We start from the raw sequence: 23,026 nt of genomic DNA on the forward strand, positions 1-23,026 counted from the left end.
AAAGGCTTGACAAGAGAGATTTAGCAGACCGTATATCAAAGGACTCATGCAAGCTTTGCTGTCCAGAAAACAGACTGTGACTAGAGGAAAGAAAAGGGGTTGACAAGGTGATGCAGCAGCTAAGGGCACCTACTGTCAAGTCTGACAGCCTGAATCAGACTCGCAGGGTCGAATGAGGGACCTGAATCCTCCTGGAAGTTGTCCTCTATCTCCACGCGAGTGCCATGACACTCATGCATGCGCACAGAAAAACAAATAAAAAACATGGAGAATTGTAAGAATTTGCACCTTAAGATCTCCTCTCAGGATTGCAGATTGACAACCACAGTTGACAGTGGTCCAGACAGTAAGACTCTGGTCATAATCCAAATGGTCACTAACAGGATTTGCTCATGGATTGAGGGTAGGGTATGAAGAAATAATAGGAGTAAAACAGGGCTATAAAGATTTTTGCTTAATTAACTGGAAGAGTGGAAATACCATTTCGAGAATCAGAGACGTCTGCAGGGAAAGAAGGTTTGGGGAACAGATATGAGTTTGAAGTTGGTCAAGGGAGGCCGGCAGTTCAGAGAAGTGGCCAGAGTAAGCAGAGGGGTCAACTTAGCAGTAATTAGATTAGCAGTATTTACGATCATAAGGCACAATGGAATTATTTAAAGAATGAATGTAGACATAAACACGGAAGAGACCCCAGGGCTAAGAAGGGGCAGTCCACTTTTTCAGATGTTATTAGAGGATGAACCCCAAAAGAAATCGGTGTAGAAAGCCTAGGAGAAACTCAAGAGAGAGTCACATCCTACCTTCTGGCTAAGCAGCTGTTTTTTGGTTCTAAAAGAATCCAGTCATTATGACTAATTGGACAGATGCTTCTCAAACTCTCTAGAGCAGTGGTCTCAACCTTCCTAATGCTGAGACCCTTTAATACAGTTCCTCATGTTGTGGTGATCCCCAACCGTAAAATTATTTCAATGCTACTTCATAACTGTAATTTTGCTGCTGTTATGAATCATAATGTAAACATCTGATGTGCAGGATATCTGATATGAGACCCCAAAGGGGTCACAACCCATAGGCTGAGACCTGCCTTAGAGCATCAGGAAACATGAAGCTAATAACTCAATGAAATTCCTCTTGAAGGGGAATTGTTTGGTGTATTTTCTGGTCTATACAGTTTGTAACTCAGGTTGGTAACCAGAAACCAGTCATTTAGTTGAACACACCTTGAAAGAAGTAATTTGGTTTCCAGAAAGGTTTAGTTTTTCCAGTTGGTCATTGGGATCAAGACATCGCCCTATAATTTAAAAACAAGATTAAAAAAAACCATTAGGGATGAAGATACAGCTCAGTGGGCAGAGTGTCTGCCTGATGTGCACAAGGCCCCGAGTTCAATCCTCAACATCACAAAAACAATTAAGTTTCTTATTCTACCTTTATTATATATCCTGGCATACTTGTGCTTTATTGATGGCCATTATTTCCTGCATATCAATAGGATTCATGATACCACTGTATAATCAATGATAGTCATTAGTGACTGATAGTTATACATTTGAACCATAGTTTTCAAAATAGGTAGGGAAGTGGGGGTGGATTGGGGAAGAGTTGGTTGCGTGTAAGTCTGATCAAAACACTTCAGGAGAGACTCTCAAAGGAGCACTCACTGTTTTAAAGATCTTCACAGCTCAATGGAAAAAACTCCATCTAAGCTGCAGCGGTGAAAGTGCTTTTCAACGACATGAAGCCTGAAAGGAACAACTCTAAGCACACAGCTCTAAAACGCACTAGCCGGGATTCCAGAGGAAACAGTACGTACCAATGCTGCTTATCAGGTTTCCTGCGAGGTTGAGGTCATTTAAATTCTTCAGAGTCTCTAAGCCCTGCAAGTGTAGACAACAAGCAATTTTAAAAATTACTAATTCTGATCACTCTGGTTCTTTCCTTGGGTGTTCTAACGGTAAATACTGTGTGCTTCACAGGCCCAGAGGAAAATGAGTACAATTAAGTCACGCCTGTCTCACTTTAATGGAACCTGGAGAGAATTTTAAGAAGGAACAGAAAAGAGGGGAGGGTAAGAAAAGTGGAGTGAGTGGAGAAACCACCGAATCTCACAGCTTCTTTATGATTCCAGGCGTCACACAGCTTCTCCAAGGCTCCCGTCTGAGAACCTTCTAACTCCAAATGTCACCTTACTTCTCAGGCCAGTTATGGACAATAGAGACAATGGCTCCTTATAAACTGCAACCTACATACTAGTTCTTCCTTTTTACTTCATGAAAATAAATTGTGCATGAGAGTTTTGCCTGCAGATATGTCTGTGCACTCTGTGTGTGCCTGGTGTTCACAGAGAGCAGTAGAGGGTGTTAGGTGCTCTGGAACTGGAGTTACAGACAGTCGTGAGCTGCCATGTGGGTACTGGGAATGGAACTCAGGACCTCTGGAAGAGCAGTCAGTGCTCTTAACCACTGAGCCATCTCTCTCTAGTGCCCCACACCCAGTTCTTTTTGACAACAATGACTGTGCTACTCGTACATATTTTGACCCTTAGCACTGAATGATCTTAGACACGGTGGTTTAAAAGCCAGTCAACTGGCCTTACATGCAAACTATCAAAATTACCTCACCTCAATAGTTCTTATCATATTGTGGTTCAGCCAAAGGACTTCCAATCTTATTAATTTCTCTAAATTTTGTATTTTGGAAATTTTATTGTAATATAAATATAATTTTTCCAAATTTCTACATTCTTGAAGGCCTTCAATTTTCTGTTGAAAAGGAGATTGAAGAGTGTTATTCATTTTGTCATTAACTCACCAAATAAAGTAGGTTTCTAAGTCTTTTTTCTTTTAAATACCACTTTATTACAATATCAATACCCAAAAAATTTAACTAAAAATTTGAAGTAAACATATAATTTCTCTGCCTAAATGCAAAATACTTAATTTTGTATACTTTAAGTTTTAGTCAATGACATCAATTTTATATAAATAAAATCATAGATATCTAATTTTATGGGCCGTTTTCTTTTTGCTCAAGAGCATCTTAATGCATTTTCATGATTTTTCAAAGTATATTTAACAATTACAAAATATTTTATGAAATTCATAACAGTTTTCTTTAAAATCACCCTATGTGCAGAATGTTCACATTGAAAATTTTACATGTTGTGAAAATGCTGTAACAAATTCTTTCACATATGTACCTATTTTCTGCTGCTGAACTGCTTGTCTAGGACACAATTCTTAGACGAGGGATTTCTGAGTTAAAAGGTGTTTATGTTTCTATTGCTCACGTTGCATCTTGTATTGTTGCTTTCTAAAATACATGTCTAACCATTTACTGCCTAACTGAAGCACTTTTACTAATAAACAATTCTGGCAATGATCTGATTTGATATGTTCAACAAAGAATAGTGTATTTATGTTTTGATTCCTTATTCCTGTTTTCACTTTGTACACATTTTCATCTTTGCCCATTAATAAGTTTTGATCCATACATGTTGCACATTTTTAATGAATTATTTTTCCAAAGCCTAAGATGCACTTTGTCATTTGTCTGTTTAAACTTACCTCTATGTAGCACTCAGCAATCCAAAGTTCTTTGAGCTGCAAGCAAGTCTCCAATCCTGAAATCTCCCTTATATCTTGAGCAACAATTGTGAGACTCGTTAAGTTAGGAAACAATGATAATCCAACTATTAGGGGATACCCTGAGAAAAACATCTCCAGTTTGGAAGCATCTGATCCTTCCTGTCCAACCATCTCATAAGATAAACCATTGCACAAGCACTGTTTTAAAAGAAAGAATTTCAATTATTATCTGTTCTAAATAACCATTGAAATAAAATAATAATAAAAGAAAATGTCTTTTGACATCAGAAACTATAAATTGCCCATTAAACTGACACCATTCTTGTACTCTCACAAAAGAGTAGCTGGATCACATCCATAATTTCTGTGCTTCCAAAAGTCATAGCAGAGAAGGAGTATCCTCCCCGTCAATCCTCAGAGCCCCATGAAGGAGCGTCAAATGTTCTACTTAGCATTCTTGCAAATATTGGTGAAAAGAAACCAGACTTGGACTTACCAGTTCTTTAACAATTTCACTTCGATTTAAGTTTCCACTTTCAGTCATCTTCCATTAAGAAACAATGGTCATAGTCATATATCTATTAAACAAATGGGGGATTGAGATTAGTCCTAGAGTCATGCTGGTACAGTGGAGCATCGCCTTAATGCATTTCCAGGTGTCCATGTAGACCACCTTCCATCTCTAAAGTATCCATTTGCACACATTTTAAGCATTCTGAACTTAATTTTGCCTCTCCACACCTCTTTCGATTTTATTTGGTTCAAATATAGTCCTTTTTCTAAACAATAAACCTTCAAAGTACTTGTAGAAGTCGTTTTTAACCTTTCCCCAAGACTCTGAGACATCATCGGATCTTCCCGTCTTTTTCTTATACACAGACTATAGCTTTGATTTCTTACCAGGCTGTGGTGCCCCAAGCTAAACCCACTTCTCTAATCTACAAAAGGACTCCTGGAAAATGGATAGAGAGAGTTTTTGCTCTATAAGTTAGATAGAGTTTCATTTCCACTGGGAAAATGATTTTAGATACCTAAGATCTAGGTGATTTCTATATATAAGAATAGCCGGGAAGTGGTGGCACACGTCCTTAATCCCAGCACTTGGGATGCAAAGGTAGGCAGTTCAAGGCCAACCTGTTCTACAAAGTGAGTTCCAGAACAGCCAGAACTGTTACACAGACAAACCCTGTCGAAAACAAACAAACAAGAATAGATATTAAAAGAATTATTAAGGTTTATATGGTATGGTAATCAGTACTCATTAAAATGAGTTCACTGATTTCTCTTTTGTCACAGTTGATATGAACCAATTAATATCTAAATGGCTTTAATGCAAACTTAATTAAATGTTCATAATTTTAAATATTTTCACTATGTAATACATATCCTAAAAAGTGGAGGAATCTTGTTTTTAATACAATGATATGACAAAATGTGGCAAACATTGTACAATTTCATTCACCCCAACTCCCTCCTGGAAGTGTACATCTGTAGATAAATGTGGGCATATACAGCTCGGATGAAAAGAAATCCTGGCAGCCGGGAACCAAGGAATACTACAACGTCACACCACACAATAAACCTCACACAAGCGATTTATTGGGAGGGAAAACTCCAGGAGGGTGGCTGTCTCTACTCGGGTGAGAAACAGCATCAAACTGAACAGGTTACAGGGCTTATATAGAGGTTCTTAGGAAGGGGGTGGAACTTTTCAGGGTGGGGCTTTCCAGGATGGAGACTGGTAATATTTCGTGTCCAGAGATTGGACGGTTTTACTCTGTAGGGTGGGGGCAGGGTCCAGAAGTTAGGGCAGGTAGAGTGTTCTGTGGGTGGAACCTGGCAGTTAGAGGTCTTCGGGGGGAGGGTCCTGGTCACTAGCGTGGCTCAAGGGGCTTACAATTATGTAAAGAGAAAAATGTGGAAATAAACACTTTAAGTCGTTAGCATGAGTGTCAAAGAATGCTGAGGAGAATAGATTAAGAATAGAAGGTAAGATGAAGATAGAGGCAAAAAGGAAAAAGAAAGAAAACAGTGTCTTTTTTTCAAAACTATTTACTATTATAGAGTTTGAGTGTCTAATTGCATTTTAATTTATTGTGCTGTTGATGCATATCTAGACTGTTTCTCACTGAGGTCCAATAACGTAAGTGCTTCTCTGAGTGTTTGTCATGTGGGACAAAGTTCAGCATTTCTGTTGGGTTTACCCATGGCGATAAAATGACAGACAGCTGTTTTAGATGGAATGTTGATGACTTTCACAGGTACAATCTGAAGCAAAAGACAATGTACACCTATGATGACCATATGTTTCTATAGCAATTCATGTGCAAATTGGAAACAAACGCTGGTGTCAGAAAACTGAATAACAATGGTTCAGTCACAGGTGAGTAAGTAGTAGGAAGCGAGAGGAGCTTTGGGACACGGATAAAGGTACTGGAGAAGAATTTGGGTAATAACTGTGCATATGTTTACCTGAATAAAGTTATACTTACATTTTAATAAGGTCCCTCATTCAATCACGTCTATATTCATGTTCAGGAACTTACACAAATTAAGATTTTAAAGCAGCGATTTGAATCCCGTGTTTATATACCTCTGCTCCCTGATTACAACTAGAAGGCCTACAGCGAGATGCGAACAGAGAAATGTATTCCTTTGCCAGGGAAAGACCGACCACTAGGAAGACTGACTGATAAGCTGACATCAAATTAGGAGAAAAGTTGTTTGTACAAACCATGCCAAAATTCGAGACACCAGCAAGAGAAGTTTCAATATGCTATTTTAAAGCCATTTTGAAACTCAGGGCAGCAACTGTTTGTAAAGGGAGCTATGGAGCACTCCTAATGCAGTTCAGCAGCTGTCGGTCTGTGTACGCAGGCTTTGTAGGCTGGGGACACTGTCGCTCTATGATGAAGCTGTGGCTTGGACGAGGACCCTCCAAAGTTCAGGTGTCGCCAACAGAGTGTCATTAAAAGATAAGGCCTTTAAGAGCTCAAGAGGGTGTCTTCCCTCCATAATGGGACCTAGGGCTCTAATCACAGCTCAATGGAGGGAGTTTGGTCCCCGTTTCCTCTTCCACCTTGTGCCATGTGAAGATCTCACCAGATAGCCTTGAGCTTGAACTTCCCAGCACACAGAACCACAGAAAACAAACGCCTGTTGTTTCTGTTCAGTTCTGGATATTTTGCGACAGTAACATGAAATGGACTAAGGCACTGAGCCAAGAAGGAGAGGAGAGACCATAGCTAGTGCCACAGAGCAGAAAGCAGCCAGAACTACCCCAACCGTTTACACAGTCACTGACTTATACATCAAGGACCTAAGAGGCACAAGAAAAATGGCTGAGGAGGGGAAAGAGAAGCCAGCTTCTGATATGGTGGGATTTGAGCAAAGAACTAAATATATAAGGTAAGCCATGAAGGAATTTGGGTCACATGCATCCATGCAGAGGTGAGAATATGCTTGGCATATTTGCAGGACAGGGCAGATGGGTGGGATGGACCACACTGAAGAAAACAGAGGCTGATGGCACCTTCAGTCAGTGGAATGTGGTAGGGACAGCATCCCTGCTGCCTCATAGGCCCTGTCTGAGGACTTGGATTTTTGGACAGCAAGACATGGAATTTTGGGAGTCAGAGAGGCATCATCTGTGTCGATATTGAAAAGGACCTGGGCTCCTCCATGGGACATCAACACTGTAGAGATGAGGTGATTCACTCTGTGATGGCCAATACTGATTGTTAACTTGACTGCATCTGGAGTCAACTATGATCCAAGCATCTGGACCCCCCTGTGAGGGATTCTTGTCTTGATCAGATCATTTGAGGTGGGAAGAGCCACCTGGAATCTGGGCCACGCCTTCTGGTGGCAGCCCACATACAAAGGCATGGAAGAAGGAAGGGTCTGCTTTTTGCCTGCTTGCCCTCACTCTCAGGGGCAAGTCCACTTACCCTGCTGCTGAGACATTGCTTTGCTTGTATTAGAACCCTACTGCCTTAGGATTCCAACACAGACTGAAGACTAGCTGAGACATCCAGGTTTGTCTCCAGTCAGAGACAACCATTTTTGGACTAGCCAGGCCACACCAACAGCCTGTAGTCATTCTAATGATTTCCCTTTACACACACACACACACACACACACACACACACACACGAGAAAGACAGACACAGAGACACACACAGACACAGAGACACACACAGAGAAAGAGACAGACAGACAGACGCGTGCGCACACACACACACACACATACACGAAAAAGACAGACACAGAGACACACAGACACACAGAGAGACACACACAGAGAAAGAGACAGACAGACAGACGCACACACACACACACACACACGAGAAAGACAGACACAGAGACACACACAGACACAGAGAGACACACACAGAGACACAGACACACAGAGAGACACACACAGAGAAAGAGACAGACAGACGCATGCACACACACACACACACACACACACACACACACACACACACACACACGTTCTTTCCTCTAGAGAACCCTAACTAATGTAGACTCTTAAGCCTCTGAGACCACAAGCCCAGAGTAACCCTTTCTTCTACTTCTATAGTTGCCTCGGCCATGGAGTTTGATCATCGCAATAGAAAAGGGATGAACACAATCCCTTTCTCCTTTTTTACGTTTCTTGGTTAGTCTTTCACCTTCATTTCTTATGACTAAGACTTAAGATTTTGTTTTTGTTGTTGCTTAGGAAACTGTGTGGGCTGGGAGCAATGTGGAGGCTAAGGGCACTTGCTGTTTTCCAGAGCACCCACAGAGGGGGCTAAAAACTGCCCCAGCTTCACAGATCCCATCCCTCTGGCTTCTGTAAGGACCGGCAACCTTGCCTATACCCACATAAATAATTAATATTAAAAATTAAATCTCAAAAAAAGATTTTTAAAAGTCCCGCTGGCATTCTGATTTGACAGTACATTACAAAAATTAACATAGGAGGGCGTTCACCTTCACAGTTCCGAGTCTTCTAAAAACAAAACCCGTCTCTGCATTAGTCAAGAGGACTACATTTTCTGGGTATGCAAACATGCGGATTATCCTTCAACCTCAAATTATTGTCTTCATCGCTGCCCCTATTTGGGCAAAATAATTCTATTTGAACTCAGTCGTTAACTGACAAGACAAAATTCATTGAAAATTCTAACTATGTTTGAACTATGAGAAGCTGTGCCCCAGTTACAGAGGGGACTGTTTGTGTGTTTCTAATTAGCGTCCTTTCCTGAGGAGGACTAAAGAGGACATCCTGAGATTCACGACAGTATTCTCATGCTCACCGCCCCTTTCGAGCTTCTCCTTCCCTCCCTCCCTCCTTTCTTCCCCTCCACTTCCATCCCCTCCCCCTGTCTCCTCCCCATCTCCTGGCAGATGAACTTGTCCTTGCCCTCGTTGTCACAGAAGACAGGGCTGTCTTAGAATGGACCCCCTTCCATCTCCTTTCTCCTTAAAGACACGGTCTTTCCCTTAGGACTTTTGGCTCGGTGGAAATATTCATTTTGGGGCTGGGAGGTGGCTCAGTGCGTGAAGTGTTTGTGTCTCCAGAGCAAGCATGAGGACCTGAGGCTCGATTCCCAGCACCCATGTAAAAGCTGGACATCCCATCTGGGAGTAGAGACAGAGAGACCCCAAGAAGTTGTGGGGTGTGTGTGGGGGGGTGGGAGTGGGGAAGGTTTGCCAGGTCGGACAGTTTAGTTGAATTGGTAAGCTCCAGATTTACCTAAAAAAAATAAGGTAGAGGGCAATTGAGGAAGACACTCCGTATTAGCTGTCTCCAGGTTCTACACAGCCTTGTGTGGGTGTGCATAACCCCAATACAAGTGAGCATGTATCATATACAGTAAATAATTACATGAATAAATAAATAAATAACCTTCATTTTGTCGGAAATGAATCTCTGTTTTCTGGACACGGATCCACCCTTTTCTACCCCTGTTAGAGCATTGCTGTGTTGGCCCTCCATCTTTCTTTCTACAGTCTCCTTTCCTCTGTGTATGGGTACCAGGTCTGCCTATTTAGAAACGTCCTTTCTATCTTGCCTTTTTTTTTTAAAGATTTATTTATTTATTTATTTATTCATTTGTTATGCATACAGTGTTCTGTCTCTCTGTATGCTTGCTGGCCAGAAGAGGGCACCAGATCTCATTACAGATGGTTGTGAGCCACCATGTGGTTGCTGGGAATTGAACTCAGGACCTCTGGAAGAGCAGGCAGTGCTCTTAACCTCTGAGCCATCTCTCCAGCCCCCTGCCTTTTTTTTTTTTTAAATGAAGAGCTATTTCTGAAGCTTTCACAAGGAACTTTCTAGACAATCAGTAGCAACAATTCACTGCCTCTATGCAGTCATCAGCCCGCTGTGTTGTGAAAGAAAACACTTCAAGTCACCACAGTTTCTACTGCTAAGCAAGACCAACAACAGCCTTCAAGTTGTCAAGGACAGAGGGCGTGTTTTGGTTCACAACTTGACCTTGGCGTGACATTGAGCCACGCTGAAAGCATTGAGCACTGTTGATGACTCTTCAAATTTTTCCCTTGGCTTCTTTTTATACCCTCCCTCCCCCTCCCTCTCTGTGTGTGCATGTGCAGGTAGAAATGCTGGTACATGCTGTAAATGTGGAGGCCAGAGGACAACCTCAGGAGCCACCCCTCCGGAGTCATCCAGCTTGAGCTTCTTTTGAGAGTGTCTCCCATGGGAGCTCACCTGTTAGGCTAGGCTAGCTGACCAGGGAGCCCCAGGACTCGGCTCGCCTCCCTGGCACTGGAATTAAAGGCAGTGTTTTCTTTCCAGGGCTCTGGGCTGGAACTCGGGTCCTCTTGCTTTCCTGGGAAGCACTCAACTGTCTAAACTGTCTCCCTAGCCCCCTGCTTGCTATTTTGCATCAACAGCTCGTTCTTTGCAGAGAAAGGAGGAAAAGAAAAACAAGTGGTTGTTGTGAGCCACCATGTGGTTGCTGGGAATTGAACTCAGGACGTTTGGAAGAGCAGGCAGTGCTCTTAACCACTGAGCCATCTCTCCAGCCCCAAGAAAAATATACCACTCCATTTTGGTGTCTGCAATAAATCCAAAGTTCCTGTAGAAAATTCCATGCGCATGTGTCACAAGCATCGCAAATTCAGTGTGCCCTAAACTGAGCTCCTATTTCCCAATGAATGTGTTTTTCCCTAATGAACACTTTCTTGGAATAAAGGTCACCACTGTCCCCTCTCCATCCAAGTTAGAAACCTGAGACATACCCCCATGCTTTTCCCAGGACCATTCCTTATCAAGCCCCTTTTCATGTGCACCATAAAGTCTACTGGAAGTTTTCATGCTTCCTCTCCATTCACTGTCACTGTGTCCCCTTCTCTGGATGTCCTTTCTACTGCCCTTCCACCTTCCCCATTCCTTACACTACTGGGGTAGCCAGCCTCCTGAAGTGTGCATTTGCTTATGCTGCTCCTCTTGGAAGGTGTTTATGGCTACTATACCAGTCTCTCAAACTCCTGGTCAACTAAAACAGCAATACAACATCCCAGGACTGGCTGTCATGGCTGTACTTTGAATACGCCTCTTTCTTTCCTTGAAATGTTTTATCTCCTTGACTTTATATGCCATGCGTCTTTAAGATCCCACCGAGTCTTCTCCGAAGACTTGCATTTTCTTTGGTCTTATTATAAACATTCTCTTCCACGTGACTGGCTTAGGCTAGCACATGCCGTGTGGCCAGCAGTGTCTGCCACATTGTATTGTGATACTTGTAGGCCTTTTGTCCCAGCATGCTCACCGAAGGCAGGAACTATGTCTGACCCATGGTGGATGACCAATATAATTTACCAAGTGGTTTGAATTAACTGTCACACCACAGATCCAAATAATGTTGAACATTGTTCTGCATGAAGCTTCAGAACACAGTACCAACTGGCTTGTAAAGAACTGGTTTGTCTGCCAGAAGAACTGGGTAAGTATCTATTGAAGGAGATTATCTACAGAGCAGAAGCCCTATTTGGTCCAACTGTTTTCTCACCTGAATGTAAAGGGGTCAGGATCCAACTGATAGCCTATGTAAACACCCTTCTTCCTCTGGATGATTAGTATCAGGTTGACCATGGAGCATCCGAGTCTTCCAGTCCAGTACCCACCCGAGGCTGTGGCACACCTTTCCTTTCTTCTTCTTCTTTTTTTTTTTTTTGGCTGGGGCCTTCCTCTAAATTATTTTTATTCCTTTATTATCATAACTATTATCACAATATTATTATAATCACCATTGCATCATTACATAGCTCCCTTGGCCTTTGTGCTGCTGGTAGAGTCCTCCACGTGTTGAGTAAAGCAAACTTCCTGATCTTTCCTACCAGGGAGGGATGCCTGGAGGTCAGTGGCGGACGGATACCCACCTTATTCCAGAGAGAGAGTGGATTCCGGGGCTGTCCGAGACAGATCAGAGCGCACTCCGACCTCCCAATCCCTGTGTGCAGCTGACACCACACGTTTTCCAGCCCCTGGCCTGCTGTGTACTGACCGCCCACTGCGGTTGCCTAGGAAACCCGCTCTCCGCCTCCCCTGACCTCTAGGTCACGAAGGGGATGAAGAGGGCGGGGAAATCAGCTGCCCACCCTTGTCTGCATCACGTGGTGGTAACCTCCAACCAATCAACAGAGGCAGGGAAGACATTCGCTCCCCGCCCCCAAGACCCCGCCCCCACCCCTCGCTAGTGCTCTTGGGGAAGCGGTGGGAGACCGTCGCTAGACGCTAGACTCGGTTATATCTTTTCCCCCTTATTTGTTTCCAACGACTGAGTGACAGTTTGTGGGCAAGCCGGTGAGGATGTGGTCCAGGAGTTTTCACGGTGAAGGTTTTTGACACTTGGAGTCTGGAAGACAATGGTATTAATTGGTCTTGATCCCCACCAACGCATGGAGCAACGATGTCAAAAGACGACCCTATTCCTCAGCTGGTGACCGCCCCAGTTGCCGCGCCCCTGCAGCCTCCGGAGCCTTATAAGCCCCAGAGAGCAAGGGCAAGAACCAGACAGACAGAGGAAAGTATGGATGCCACTCTCTCCAAAAGACCCCTTGGGTCTTCTAGTTCTCAGGCATGTTTTCGAGAGTCTTTTGTTTGCCAAAATGCTCAGGAGGCAATAATTATGTACAAAATAGAGTAGAAATGGGGGAGGGGGCAGTAAGAGACCGACTGAGAAAGTATTGAACTTAGAAAACAACCCAAATGATCCACAATCAGTCCTCTACTTTCTTGAAATTCACACTGTCCACTAGCGTTAGCTGTGTATGTGCCTTTGAAATATGGTAATCCAAACTGGTGTGTAATAAAATAAATACACTTTGTACCTTAAATACCTAGTATGCAAAGAAGCAATGGAAACGGTTTCGTTAATGACTTTTACTTTGGTCACGCTGAAATATTTGGGGTGCACTGGGTTAAATAAAAGCTTTTTTTTTAAAAAAAAAGAAAACAAACTATCTTTTTCATTATATATACCAATCCAAGTTTCCACTCCCTCCCCTCCTCTCCTCCCATTCCTCCACTTATCTCCACCCAACACCTTTAAAAGTTTTTCTAATGTTGAAAATTTAACTATCAGGGCAATTTATAATTGCTTAGACACTGGCTTATTTTGGACAGAGAATGTCGCTGTTTGCTGTCTATTGCAAGGGTTAAACACCGTGATACAAGACAACTTGAGGGGAGGGTTTATTTGACGAATATGGCCAGATCACAGTTCTTCGAGGGGATAGACAGGGAGGGATTCAAGCGGGAGCAGAGGCAGTAACTGCGGGGAAATGCTGGCCCATTGCTTACAGTCCATTGCTTGCTCACCTTGCTTTCCTATACAGCCCAGATCCACATGCTCCGGGTGGCACTGTCCACAGTGGGCTGAGCCCTCTCGTATCAACGTCCCACAGACATGACCTCAGAGCAATTTGATGGGGGCAGTTCCTCAGTTTAGAGCCCAAACTGACAAAAAATAAGAAGATACCCTACAGACTTGCCTTTGGGCCCATCTGGTGGAGGCATTTTCTCAAAGTGTCCTCTTACCAGATGACTTTAGCTTGTATTTCCAATTCATGGGGGTTTTGTTAATACATTGTCTAAAGCAAAAGATGCTTACAGTTCAGTGCCGCAGGACTGGTTTTCATTAATCTCTTCTCACTCTGGGCTTGTTTTATTATACTTTTTTATGTGTCTGTAAGAAACAAAACAAGACAAAAAAAAATCCTAACAATCATGGAAGTAAAATCTCTAACAGAGCTGAAGGAAGAAGTGGGTACACATCTATCCCTAACCCAGGAGCATATCCGATGCATAGCCGCTTGCAAATGAAAATTTAGTTTTCTCCAAGGGACTTACACTGAGGAAACAAAGTCCTTTTAAGATGAACTCAGTGGCATCTTTGGAGGTTCTTTGTTTCGTGATGTTTTCAGGGCTCCCCCCATCTTAGTTTTTATTCTTATTTATTTCATTTTGCCTTACAAGTCCTTTTTGTAGATATTATGGCATCCAGTTAGTGTTTTTATGAGATTCCTGAGTGTGTGAGTGAGTGGGTCTCTATGCCTATATCTGTTTCTGGAGCCTCTTCTTGGTCTCTTTTCCTCCTATTTGTTTTATCCTATTCTAATGTGTTAGCTTTTATTTTATCTTCTTATATTATGTTTTATTATTATCCCTTAGAAGCATGTTTGTTTTCTAATTAGAGATATAAAGGGGAAGGATCCTGATGAGAGAGGAGGTGGGAAGAAACTGGGAGGAGTAAGGGGAGGGAAATCACAATTGGTATATATTTTGTGAGGAAAAAATTTTCTATTTTCAACAAAAGGAAAATTCAAAAGAAAAATTTGAATGGTGCAATCATTCATTAATTAACATCTTTTGGATTAGCCTTTAAATTTATTTATCCAAGAGACCTATCATTAAGAGGAGAGAATGACAGTGATTTTTAATTACAACTCTGCTTCGTCGTCCCATCAAAGGCGAGACCAGAGAATTGAAAGTCTGGAGGCTTTAAGTGCTAATTTGAATTTTATATTCGTGTAGACTCTTGATCTTTATATAAATGACTGCTTCCCAGTTAACGATTTCATTAGATTGACTGTAAAAGTTCACTATCTCATGCTTGAATTTTGCATGGCATAAAAACCCACAAATGAAGTACGGTTGAGGAATTGCTCAGGCAGTAAAAGGAGGAATTATGCAGTACTTACAAAGTCATCCTCAGAGGCCTTCTTATTAACATCTAGCAATGAATATTCAAATTCTAGGAAATGAATATATTAAGGTATAATTAAAAGTTAGAAGCTGTTCTAGACAAACTTTTAATTAGGTCAACATAATTCTCTTTCTGAGGTTTCTATCTAGAAGAGTTAACCTTTGGTTATGATGCAAAATTACTGGATAGAAAAAGGCACCTCGGGCTGGAGAGATGGCTCAGAGGTTAAAAGCATTGTTTGCTTTTCCAAAAGTCCTGAGTTCAATTCCCAGCAACCACATGGTGGCTCACAACCATCAGTAATGGGCTCTGTAATGGGGCCCTCTTCTGGCCTGCAGGTGTACACACAGACAGAATATTATATACATAATAAATAAATAAATAAAAAGAAAAAGGCACCTCCTCTGTTTCAGATATCTTCACCTCATTTTGCCATTCTGGATGTATTGGTATTTACCTCCAGGCAGCAGCCCAAGGACAGTGAATTTAAGTTTGAGTGTTTGGCTTAATCCACTGGAGAAATGACTGCTTCTTCAAGAGGGAGAACCCTGTCTCCAGCTTTTCTGTATTCAGAACTGAGACTGAAACCCTTGATCATATTCTTGGATCTGAACACATTACCCAACTGGGCACACAAAGACCTTCTCCATTTTCCTCTTCAGCTTTTAGCCATCTCCTACCTCTTCACAGCCATTGACACGAAATAAGGTTTCTTATTATCATTATACATGTTAGCTACACAGAACAATGGGTTTCTTTGTAATATTTTCATACACACTTTACATATTTTGATTGTATTCATCCTCTAGTACCCTCCCTTCCTCAATAGATCTCTGTATATTTTCATGTTGTTTCTTTTCTCCCCTCCCTTCTCTAGACTCCATATATGAGAGAACACATGCAATGCTTGCTTTTCTGTGTCTGGTTTATTTCACTTAACACAGTGACATGAAGTTCCATCCATTTCCTATCAATGGCATGACTTTTACCCTTACAGATGAAAAATATTCCATTGTATGTGTGTGACATGTTTTTTTTCCTTATCTATTGACTCACTGGTGACTACCTAGACTTATTCTGTAAACCGGCTTTGTGAAGAGTGCCCTAACAAATACAGCTAAGCAGATCTCACTGTTGTATGCTGCCCTTGATAACCAGGACTGGTATAGCTGGGTCATATGGTGAACCTCCTCTAGTCTTTTGAGGAATCTTTATGTTGATATGGAAGGTGCACCTGTTTACATTCCTGCCTGAATCATCTCCAGCATTTATTTATTTATTTTGTATTCTTGATGATAGCATCTCTAACTAGAGCAAGATAAACGTCTCAATGTAGTTTGATTTGTATTTGTCTAATGTTAAAAAAGTCTTAAGTTTTTTTTTTTGTCAAAGACCTGCCAGCTATCTGTACTTTTTCTGAAAAGTGTCTTTAGTTCATTTGTATACGTATTGATTGGATTACTTATTCTTTGGTGTTAAAATTTAAGTTCTTCTTCTTCGTTTTGTTTTGCTTTGTTTTGTTTTTGATTTTTAAGACAGACTTTTTGTGTAGCCCTGAATGTCCTGGAACTAGCTCTGTAGACCAGGTTGGCTTCGAACTCACAGGGATATATCTGCCTCTGCCTCCTGAATTAGAGAAGTAAAGGGGTACACCACTTTAAAGTTTTTTTTTAATGGATACTATTATTCTGTTGGAAGAATAGCTGGCAAGGATTTTCTCTCATTTTGTAGGTTGTAATTCTAAAATATGTTTTTCAAAAACATTTATCGATCATGTGTATGTATGTACATGGACACACATGTGCCAGGGCATGCATGTAGAGGTCAAAGGATCAGTTTTCTTCTATCATGTAAATCCTAGGGATTGAACTCAGGTCACTGGCTTTGGCAGCAGGTATCTTTACCTGCCAAATTTCAAGGTTTTTTTTTTAACTTATGCAGTACAATCATATATGTTTTATAAAGCTCATATTTTTTCTGAAGGACAATTTCTGTAGGCAGATATTTCTTTCCCAATCCCAGCTGCCAGTCTTAAATAACAGACTCAGAGGCTTAATATGAATTATAAGTGTTCAGTCGATAGCTCAGGCTTGTTACTAACTAGGTCTTACATCTAAATTAACCTCTACTTCTTATTTATGCTTTGCCACGTGAATCATGGCTTGCTACCTCATTTTCTATATGTCCTGACTTCTTAAAGGCTTGCTGGTGTCTCCTCTGAGTCTGCCCTTCTTCCCATCATTCTCTTCCTTTGGTTGTCCCACTTAGAATCCTTGCCTGGGTACCGACCAATCAGTTTCTTACTAAACCAATCAGAAGACTAATCTTCACAGTGTACGAAGGGATGATTCCATAGCAAATTTTTCTGGGATAAATAGCAGGAATAAAACTATTATACTAAAGCAAGCCTACTTAATTTACCAAATACAGTCTGGAAACTTTTTTTTCTGCCAGTACTTCTTGAAGAATCTCATTCTTTTGTTGGGCAAGTTAAGTAAAAACAAAACCTCTGGCCACCCTCCCCCCACCAAATCCTTTCCATAGCATTGGAAGAAGTCATATTATTGTAGAAAGTGTCACATAGGCAAGCCCCTAAAGAGAATACAAGTACAGGAAGACAGGTAGGAAGACGGCTACAATTCATGGCACACATATTCTCCATTAAGAGGGCTTGGCAAGGGCCATTTGTCACACCTTTAGAAAGAGTGTAAACATTATCCTAAATCCTCCTGGTAACTAGCTTGAATCACCTGTGTTGACTAAGTGGCTTGACCAAAAGGAGAAACAAGCTATGTCTATGACAGAAGACAGATGAAGACGGAGGTGCCTTGCATTAATTAAGTTCCTCCTGCACCATGGCAATGAGAAGAAAAGGTAACCATCTCCATTGAGGATTACATTTAAAAGAGCTGACACCAAGGTCATGAGAAAGTCATTTGTGCCTTGTAAAGCTGGCAAGAGAGACAACTTTAAAAAATACATGTATACCTATAAGTCAAGACTATAAAGAATTTACAATTACATGTGTTCTAAAGAATGTACCTTGAAGGAAGATTGGGGAGCATAGTCTCTCCCCTTTTGTGTCAGAGAATATTTGTTTCCTTATTTGTATTTACATCATTGCTCTGATCTTTGCTAAAGATTTGCATCGTGTCTGCCTTTACTATAAGGCTCTGAGCTCCGTGAGAGCATGGACCATCTCTATCTCATTTGTGGTTGCATTTCCTGCATCTAGCTTGATCACCATCCCGTGAGAAAGAACCATTGACTGCATGATTATCAAGCAATACGCTTATTACTTCATTTAAACTACATCATATTTGCGGTAATTTTCCGCTCTAAGATATTCCAGGTTCTTCCCCTTTAAGGAACGTAATGCTATGTGAAGACTGGGATTTATAAAGCTCAAATTCACAACCATGAATTACTCCAACTATCTAATCTGCCACTCTGCAAGATGAAGGACTTCAAATTTCTTACTGTTTCTTCACCTCGTGAAGGACTAAGTGAACGCCACTGGATATCCTTTATGAGCATTAAATCAAACTAAAGTCAAGAGCCTTAATGTTATCTGAATCAAACATAAGTGACCCTCAAGGCCAATTCCTGGTTGGCTGTAAATCTGTAAAATGAACTGGGCAATGTGCTTCTCAAATGAAGCAGTTAACAGGCCTAGGAAGACCACCCTATTCTGAGAAGGAGACATAGGAAAGAGGAAAAACTAATGCGCAGCATTTATATTCAAGAATAAACAAGGAAAATATTAAAAATTCAGGTACAAGGTTGATCTTTTACTCACTGTCCTGTCTTACAGATACACTGGAGCAAAGGTTAGGTCCCCCAGGGGGACTGGGTGGTGCAGACTTTTTGAGTAAAGTTCTCCTGTAGCTCTCCCAAGTTATGTTGCATACTTGCATATCTTTTAGGATGGAGTTGCATATGGGTTGCTTTATCTCTCTTCAGCGTGTGGTTCTAGGGGTGACTCCCTCTTCACATATCCTTTGACCATTACTTTTGTTCAGGCTCGTTGCAAATCCATCCACAGCAAATACCAAATAGCATTCCTGGTGCCCATGTAGCTTCTGTACATCCTTGACAAGAAAGAGTGGCATTCTTCTTGAGGTTCTGGTGGTTGAGGACAGAAAAGGACGGTGGCGAAGAGAGAACATTATGAAAGGAATTGTACAGAGTGCTGCTTGTTTACAAAAAGAGCAGGCAAACTATGGCCCTCGGTCCAAGCCCATCTTGCGCCATGGTTTTGTAAAGCGAGCTTTCATTGGAACACAGCCACACCCATTTGCTTACTCACTACAATGGCAGAGTTGACTGGTTACACAACAGAATACAACAGAAACCATATTACCTGCAAAGACTAATATTTACCGTCTGGATATTTGCAGCAACTTTGGCAACATTTTAGATCAGATCTCAGTAGCTCAGTATGTGGAACAATGGTTATTTTATGGGTTTTAACCGAGACTGTGACTAAGGATTTCAAAGACCTGACTTCAGAGACATTCCCAGAGTTCTTGACCCATCTGTTGAAGAAACACTTGCCGTTTACTGTTTTTGAGTCAGAGGAAACGGCAGCGAACCAACAAAACTCCGTCCCTTCTTGGAGTTGCTCTCCTATTGAGAGAAACTGCTTCCATTTCAAACGTTTGTTTCCTGCAACCGATTCTCATTTCCCGACTTCCAGATTCCTGGTGAACGGGTGTAAAAGCCCATTGGCAGAGATTAGCAAAGGGCCCATGTTTGTCATGCCAGCTGTGGTGGTTAATTTTGATTGGCAACTTGACTGGATCTGAAACGAACTAAAACACAACTTGCTGGACACTCCCGTGAGGGATTTTTTTTTTTATGGGTGCATGGTTGGTTTACTTTTGTGATATATTCACAATTTTCATAGTAAAATACTAAAGCAAAAAACAAACCAAAAAAACCAAAACCCCATACAAATACCCTTCTGTAGCTCCTGCTCTGCGGCAGGATAAAATAACCCTCTTTCCAGGCCAGGAACCAGGGTATGTGCCTTTCTCCAGTGGGTCAGCAGTTTGGTGGATATGGCCTCAGCATCTCCACAATTTTTCAATTGTTTTTATTGAGTGGTATATTTTTCTCCGCCTCCCTCCTTTCTTCTTCCCTTCCCTTCATGATCCTCATGCTCCCAATTTATTCAGGAGGTTTTGTCTTTTTCTACTTCCCATATAGATTAGATCCATGTATGTCTCTCTTAGGGTCCTTATTATTATCTAGGTTTCCTGGGATTGTGAATTGTAGGCTAGTTTTTCTTTGTTTGTGTCTAAAAACCACTTATAAGTGAATACATATTATATTTGTCTTTCTGGGTCTGGGTTACCTCACTCAATATCATGTTTTCTAGATCCATCCATTTACTTGGTCCTGGGCTTGCTTGCTTGCTTGCTTGCTTGCTTGCTTTCTTTCTTTCTTTCTTTCTTTCTTCCTTCCTTCCTTCCTTCCTTCCTTCCTTCCTTTCTTTCTTTCTTTCTTTCTTTCTTTCTTTCTTTCTTTCTTTCTTTCTTGGTTTGGAGACTTTTGATGGCTGTTTCTATTTTTTTTAGCACTTATAATTTGCTTATCTGGTCTTGATTTAATTTTAGTAAGTGATATTTATCCAGAAAGCTGTCCATTTCCTTTAAGTTTTCCAAGTTTGTGGAGTATAGGTTTTCAAAATATGACCTGATGATTCTCTGTATTTCCTCCGTGTTTGTTATCATGACCCTCTTTTCATTTCTGATTTTGTTAATTTGGATATTCTCTCTCTGCCTTTTGGTTAGTTTGGATAAAAGTTTGTCTATTTTTATTGATTTTCTCAAAGAAACAACTCTTTGTCTCATTGAGTCTTTGTATTGCTTTCTTTGTTTCTGTTTGTTGGTTTCAGCTCTCAATTTGATTATTTCCTGCCTTCTAGTCCTCCTGAGTGAGTTTGCTTCTTTTTGTTCTAGAGTTTTTAGGTGTTCTGTTAATTCACTAGTGTGGGACTTTTCCAGCTTCTTTATGTAGGCATTTAGTGCTATTAACTTTCCTCTTAACACTGTTTTCATTGTGTCCCATAAATCTGAGTTATTATGTGGTCATTTTCATTAAATTTTAGGAAGTTTTTAATTCTTCTTTTATTTCTTCCTTGACCCATTGATGATTCAGATGAGCATTGTTTAATTTTCATATATTTGTGGGATTTCTAAAATTAGTGTTGCTATTGAATTCTAATTTTAAACCATGGCGATCTGATAAGATACATGGGATATTCCAATAGTTTTGTATCTGTTGAGGTTTGTTTTGTTTCCTAGTATGTGGTCAGTTTTTGAGAAGGTTCTATGAGGTGCTGAGAAGAAGGTATATTCTTTTATGTTTGGGTGGAATGTTCTATAGATGTCTGTTAAGTCCATTTGAGTCATAAAATCATTTAGTTCCCCTATTTCTCTGTTAGTTTTCTGTCTGGCAGACCTGTCCAGTGGTGAGAGTGGAGAATTGAAGCACCGCAAGGGATTTTCTTGACCTGATTATTTGAAAAAGGAAGAACCTTCTGAGCAGAACCTTCTGGTGGCAAAACAAAAGGAAAAAGGTTGCTTTGTGCCTGCTTGTCTTCACTTTTTTTTTTTTACTTTTTAAACATATTTTTTAAAACATAATTTCTTTATTGGTTCTCTGGGCATTTCACATCATGCTCTCCAATTCTTCTCACCCGCTCACCTCTCAGTCCCGCTATATCCCCTCCTCACCTCTACAGCACCCTGTAAAGTAAATTTAAGAAAAAACAAAACAAAACAAAGCAAGCAAACAAACAAAAATAAGAAAGCAAAATAAAACAAAACAAACCCCTTTGCTTTCCACCTTTCCCACCTCTCTAATCAACTTACTAGCAAATGTTCATTGCAATGTGTCATTGGTCTGGTTCAAGGTCTCTGATTTCTGGTACACCATCCTCACTGGATCCTCACTGAAACTCCTCTGGGGTAGCTCATGGCTGCCCCGAGTCATGGAGATCCCGCTTGGTTCATCTTCACTCTTGCTGGCAATTTTATGCCTTTGCTGAGGCATTCCTCCACCAATATTAGAAGCAACATCTTTGAGCTTCCACAAGGATTGAAGACCAGAAGCTCTCCCGGAACTCTCTAGTCTAGTGGTTCTCAACCTGTGGATCTTGACTCCATGGGGGGGGGGCAGGCTGCATATCAGGTATCTTGCATATCAGATATTTACATTGTGATTGATAACAGAAGTAAAATTACAGTTACAAAGTAGCAATGTATAGTAGGAGGCTGTTGGTTCACTTTCGGCTTCCCAGACTCCTAAAATAACCACACAGAAACTGCATTAATCAAATCACTGCTTGGCCCATTAGCTTTAGTTTCTTATTGCCTAGCTCTTATATCTTAATTTAACCCATTTCTATTAGTCTGTGTATTGCCATGTGGCTGTAGCTTACCAGCAAGGCTCCTTCTAGCATCTGTCTCTGGTGGGGCTACATGACTTCTCCTGACTCTGCCTTCTTTCTCCCAGCATTCAGTTTAGTTTTCTCTGACTAGCTCTACTCTGCCCCATCACAGACCAAAGTAGCTTCTTTATTCATTAACCAATAAAAGCAACACATATACGAAAAGACTTCCCACACCAGCAATGGAATAATTTTATGGTTGTGGGGGGTCACCAACCATATTAAAACATCTGTATTAAACTGTATTAAAGGGTCATAGCACTAGGAAACTTGAGAACCACTGCTCTAGTCCTCCAGTACCAAGTTGGCACTGCTGAGGCAATCAGCTTTGAGGACTGAAGAAGTACCAGATTCTTGGCCTGTCCAGCATGGGGCAATCACTGTTTGACTACCCAGACCACACTGAGCAAGCAAATCTAATTAATAGGGTACTCTGTCAGTTCTGTTCCTTTAGAAAACCCTGACTAAAATGCTGGTTGGGAAAGAAAGACCTAGTGACATGACTGTAGCAGGGGAAAATGATAAAGGCAGGGTGGCAATGGTTTCCTAATGGTCCTTGTTCTCTGTTATGGGTTAAACAGCGTCTCCTCCAAAATTCAAAATGAAACCTCAGAATATAACCTTACATGGGATTTTTTAAAGACAAATTCTTCCTACGTAAGCCTGGCTGGTTTAAGACTTACTATGTAGACCAATCTAGCCTTGAACTTGTGGCAATCCTCCTGTCTCTGCTCCCCAAGTTCCAGGCATGC

At 41.1% G+C, this 23,026-nt stretch overlaps 1 protein-coding gene across 5 annotated transcripts in view; it reads right to left on the minus strand.

Moving 5' to 3' along the window:
* Lrrc9 (leucine rich repeat containing 9) overlaps nt 1-12,127 on the minus strand; it is an 88,809-nt gene extending 76,682 nt beyond the window's left edge. For all 5 annotated transcript variants that reach the window (XM_048415877.3, XM_048415878.3, XM_085697546.2 and 2 more), the window contains exons 1-6: nt 11,988-12,127; nt 4,084-4,165; nt 3,567-3,785; nt 2,622-2,762; nt 1,814-1,877; nt 1,221-1,291 (exon numbers count right to left, since the gene is read on the minus strand). In XM_048415877.3, the coding sequence (XP_048271834.3) occupies nt 1,221-1,291; nt 1,814-1,877; nt 2,622-2,762; nt 3,567-3,785; nt 4,084-4,131 (543 nt within the window). In that variant the 5' untranslated portion in view covers nt 4,132-4,165; nt 11,988-12,127. The remainder of the gene's footprint in view (nt 1-1,220; nt 1,292-1,813; nt 1,878-2,621; nt 2,763-3,566; nt 3,786-4,083; nt 4,166-11,987) is intronic.
* Nucleotides 12,128-23,026: the final 10,899 nt, after the last annotated feature.

The sequence above is a fragment of the Myodes glareolus genome, chromosome 11 (genome assembly GCF_982192425.1).
Source record: "Myodes glareolus chromosome 11, mMyoGla1.1, whole genome shotgun sequence".
Classification (NCBI taxonomy): domain Eukaryota; kingdom Metazoa; phylum Chordata; class Mammalia; order Rodentia; family Cricetidae; genus Myodes; species Myodes glareolus.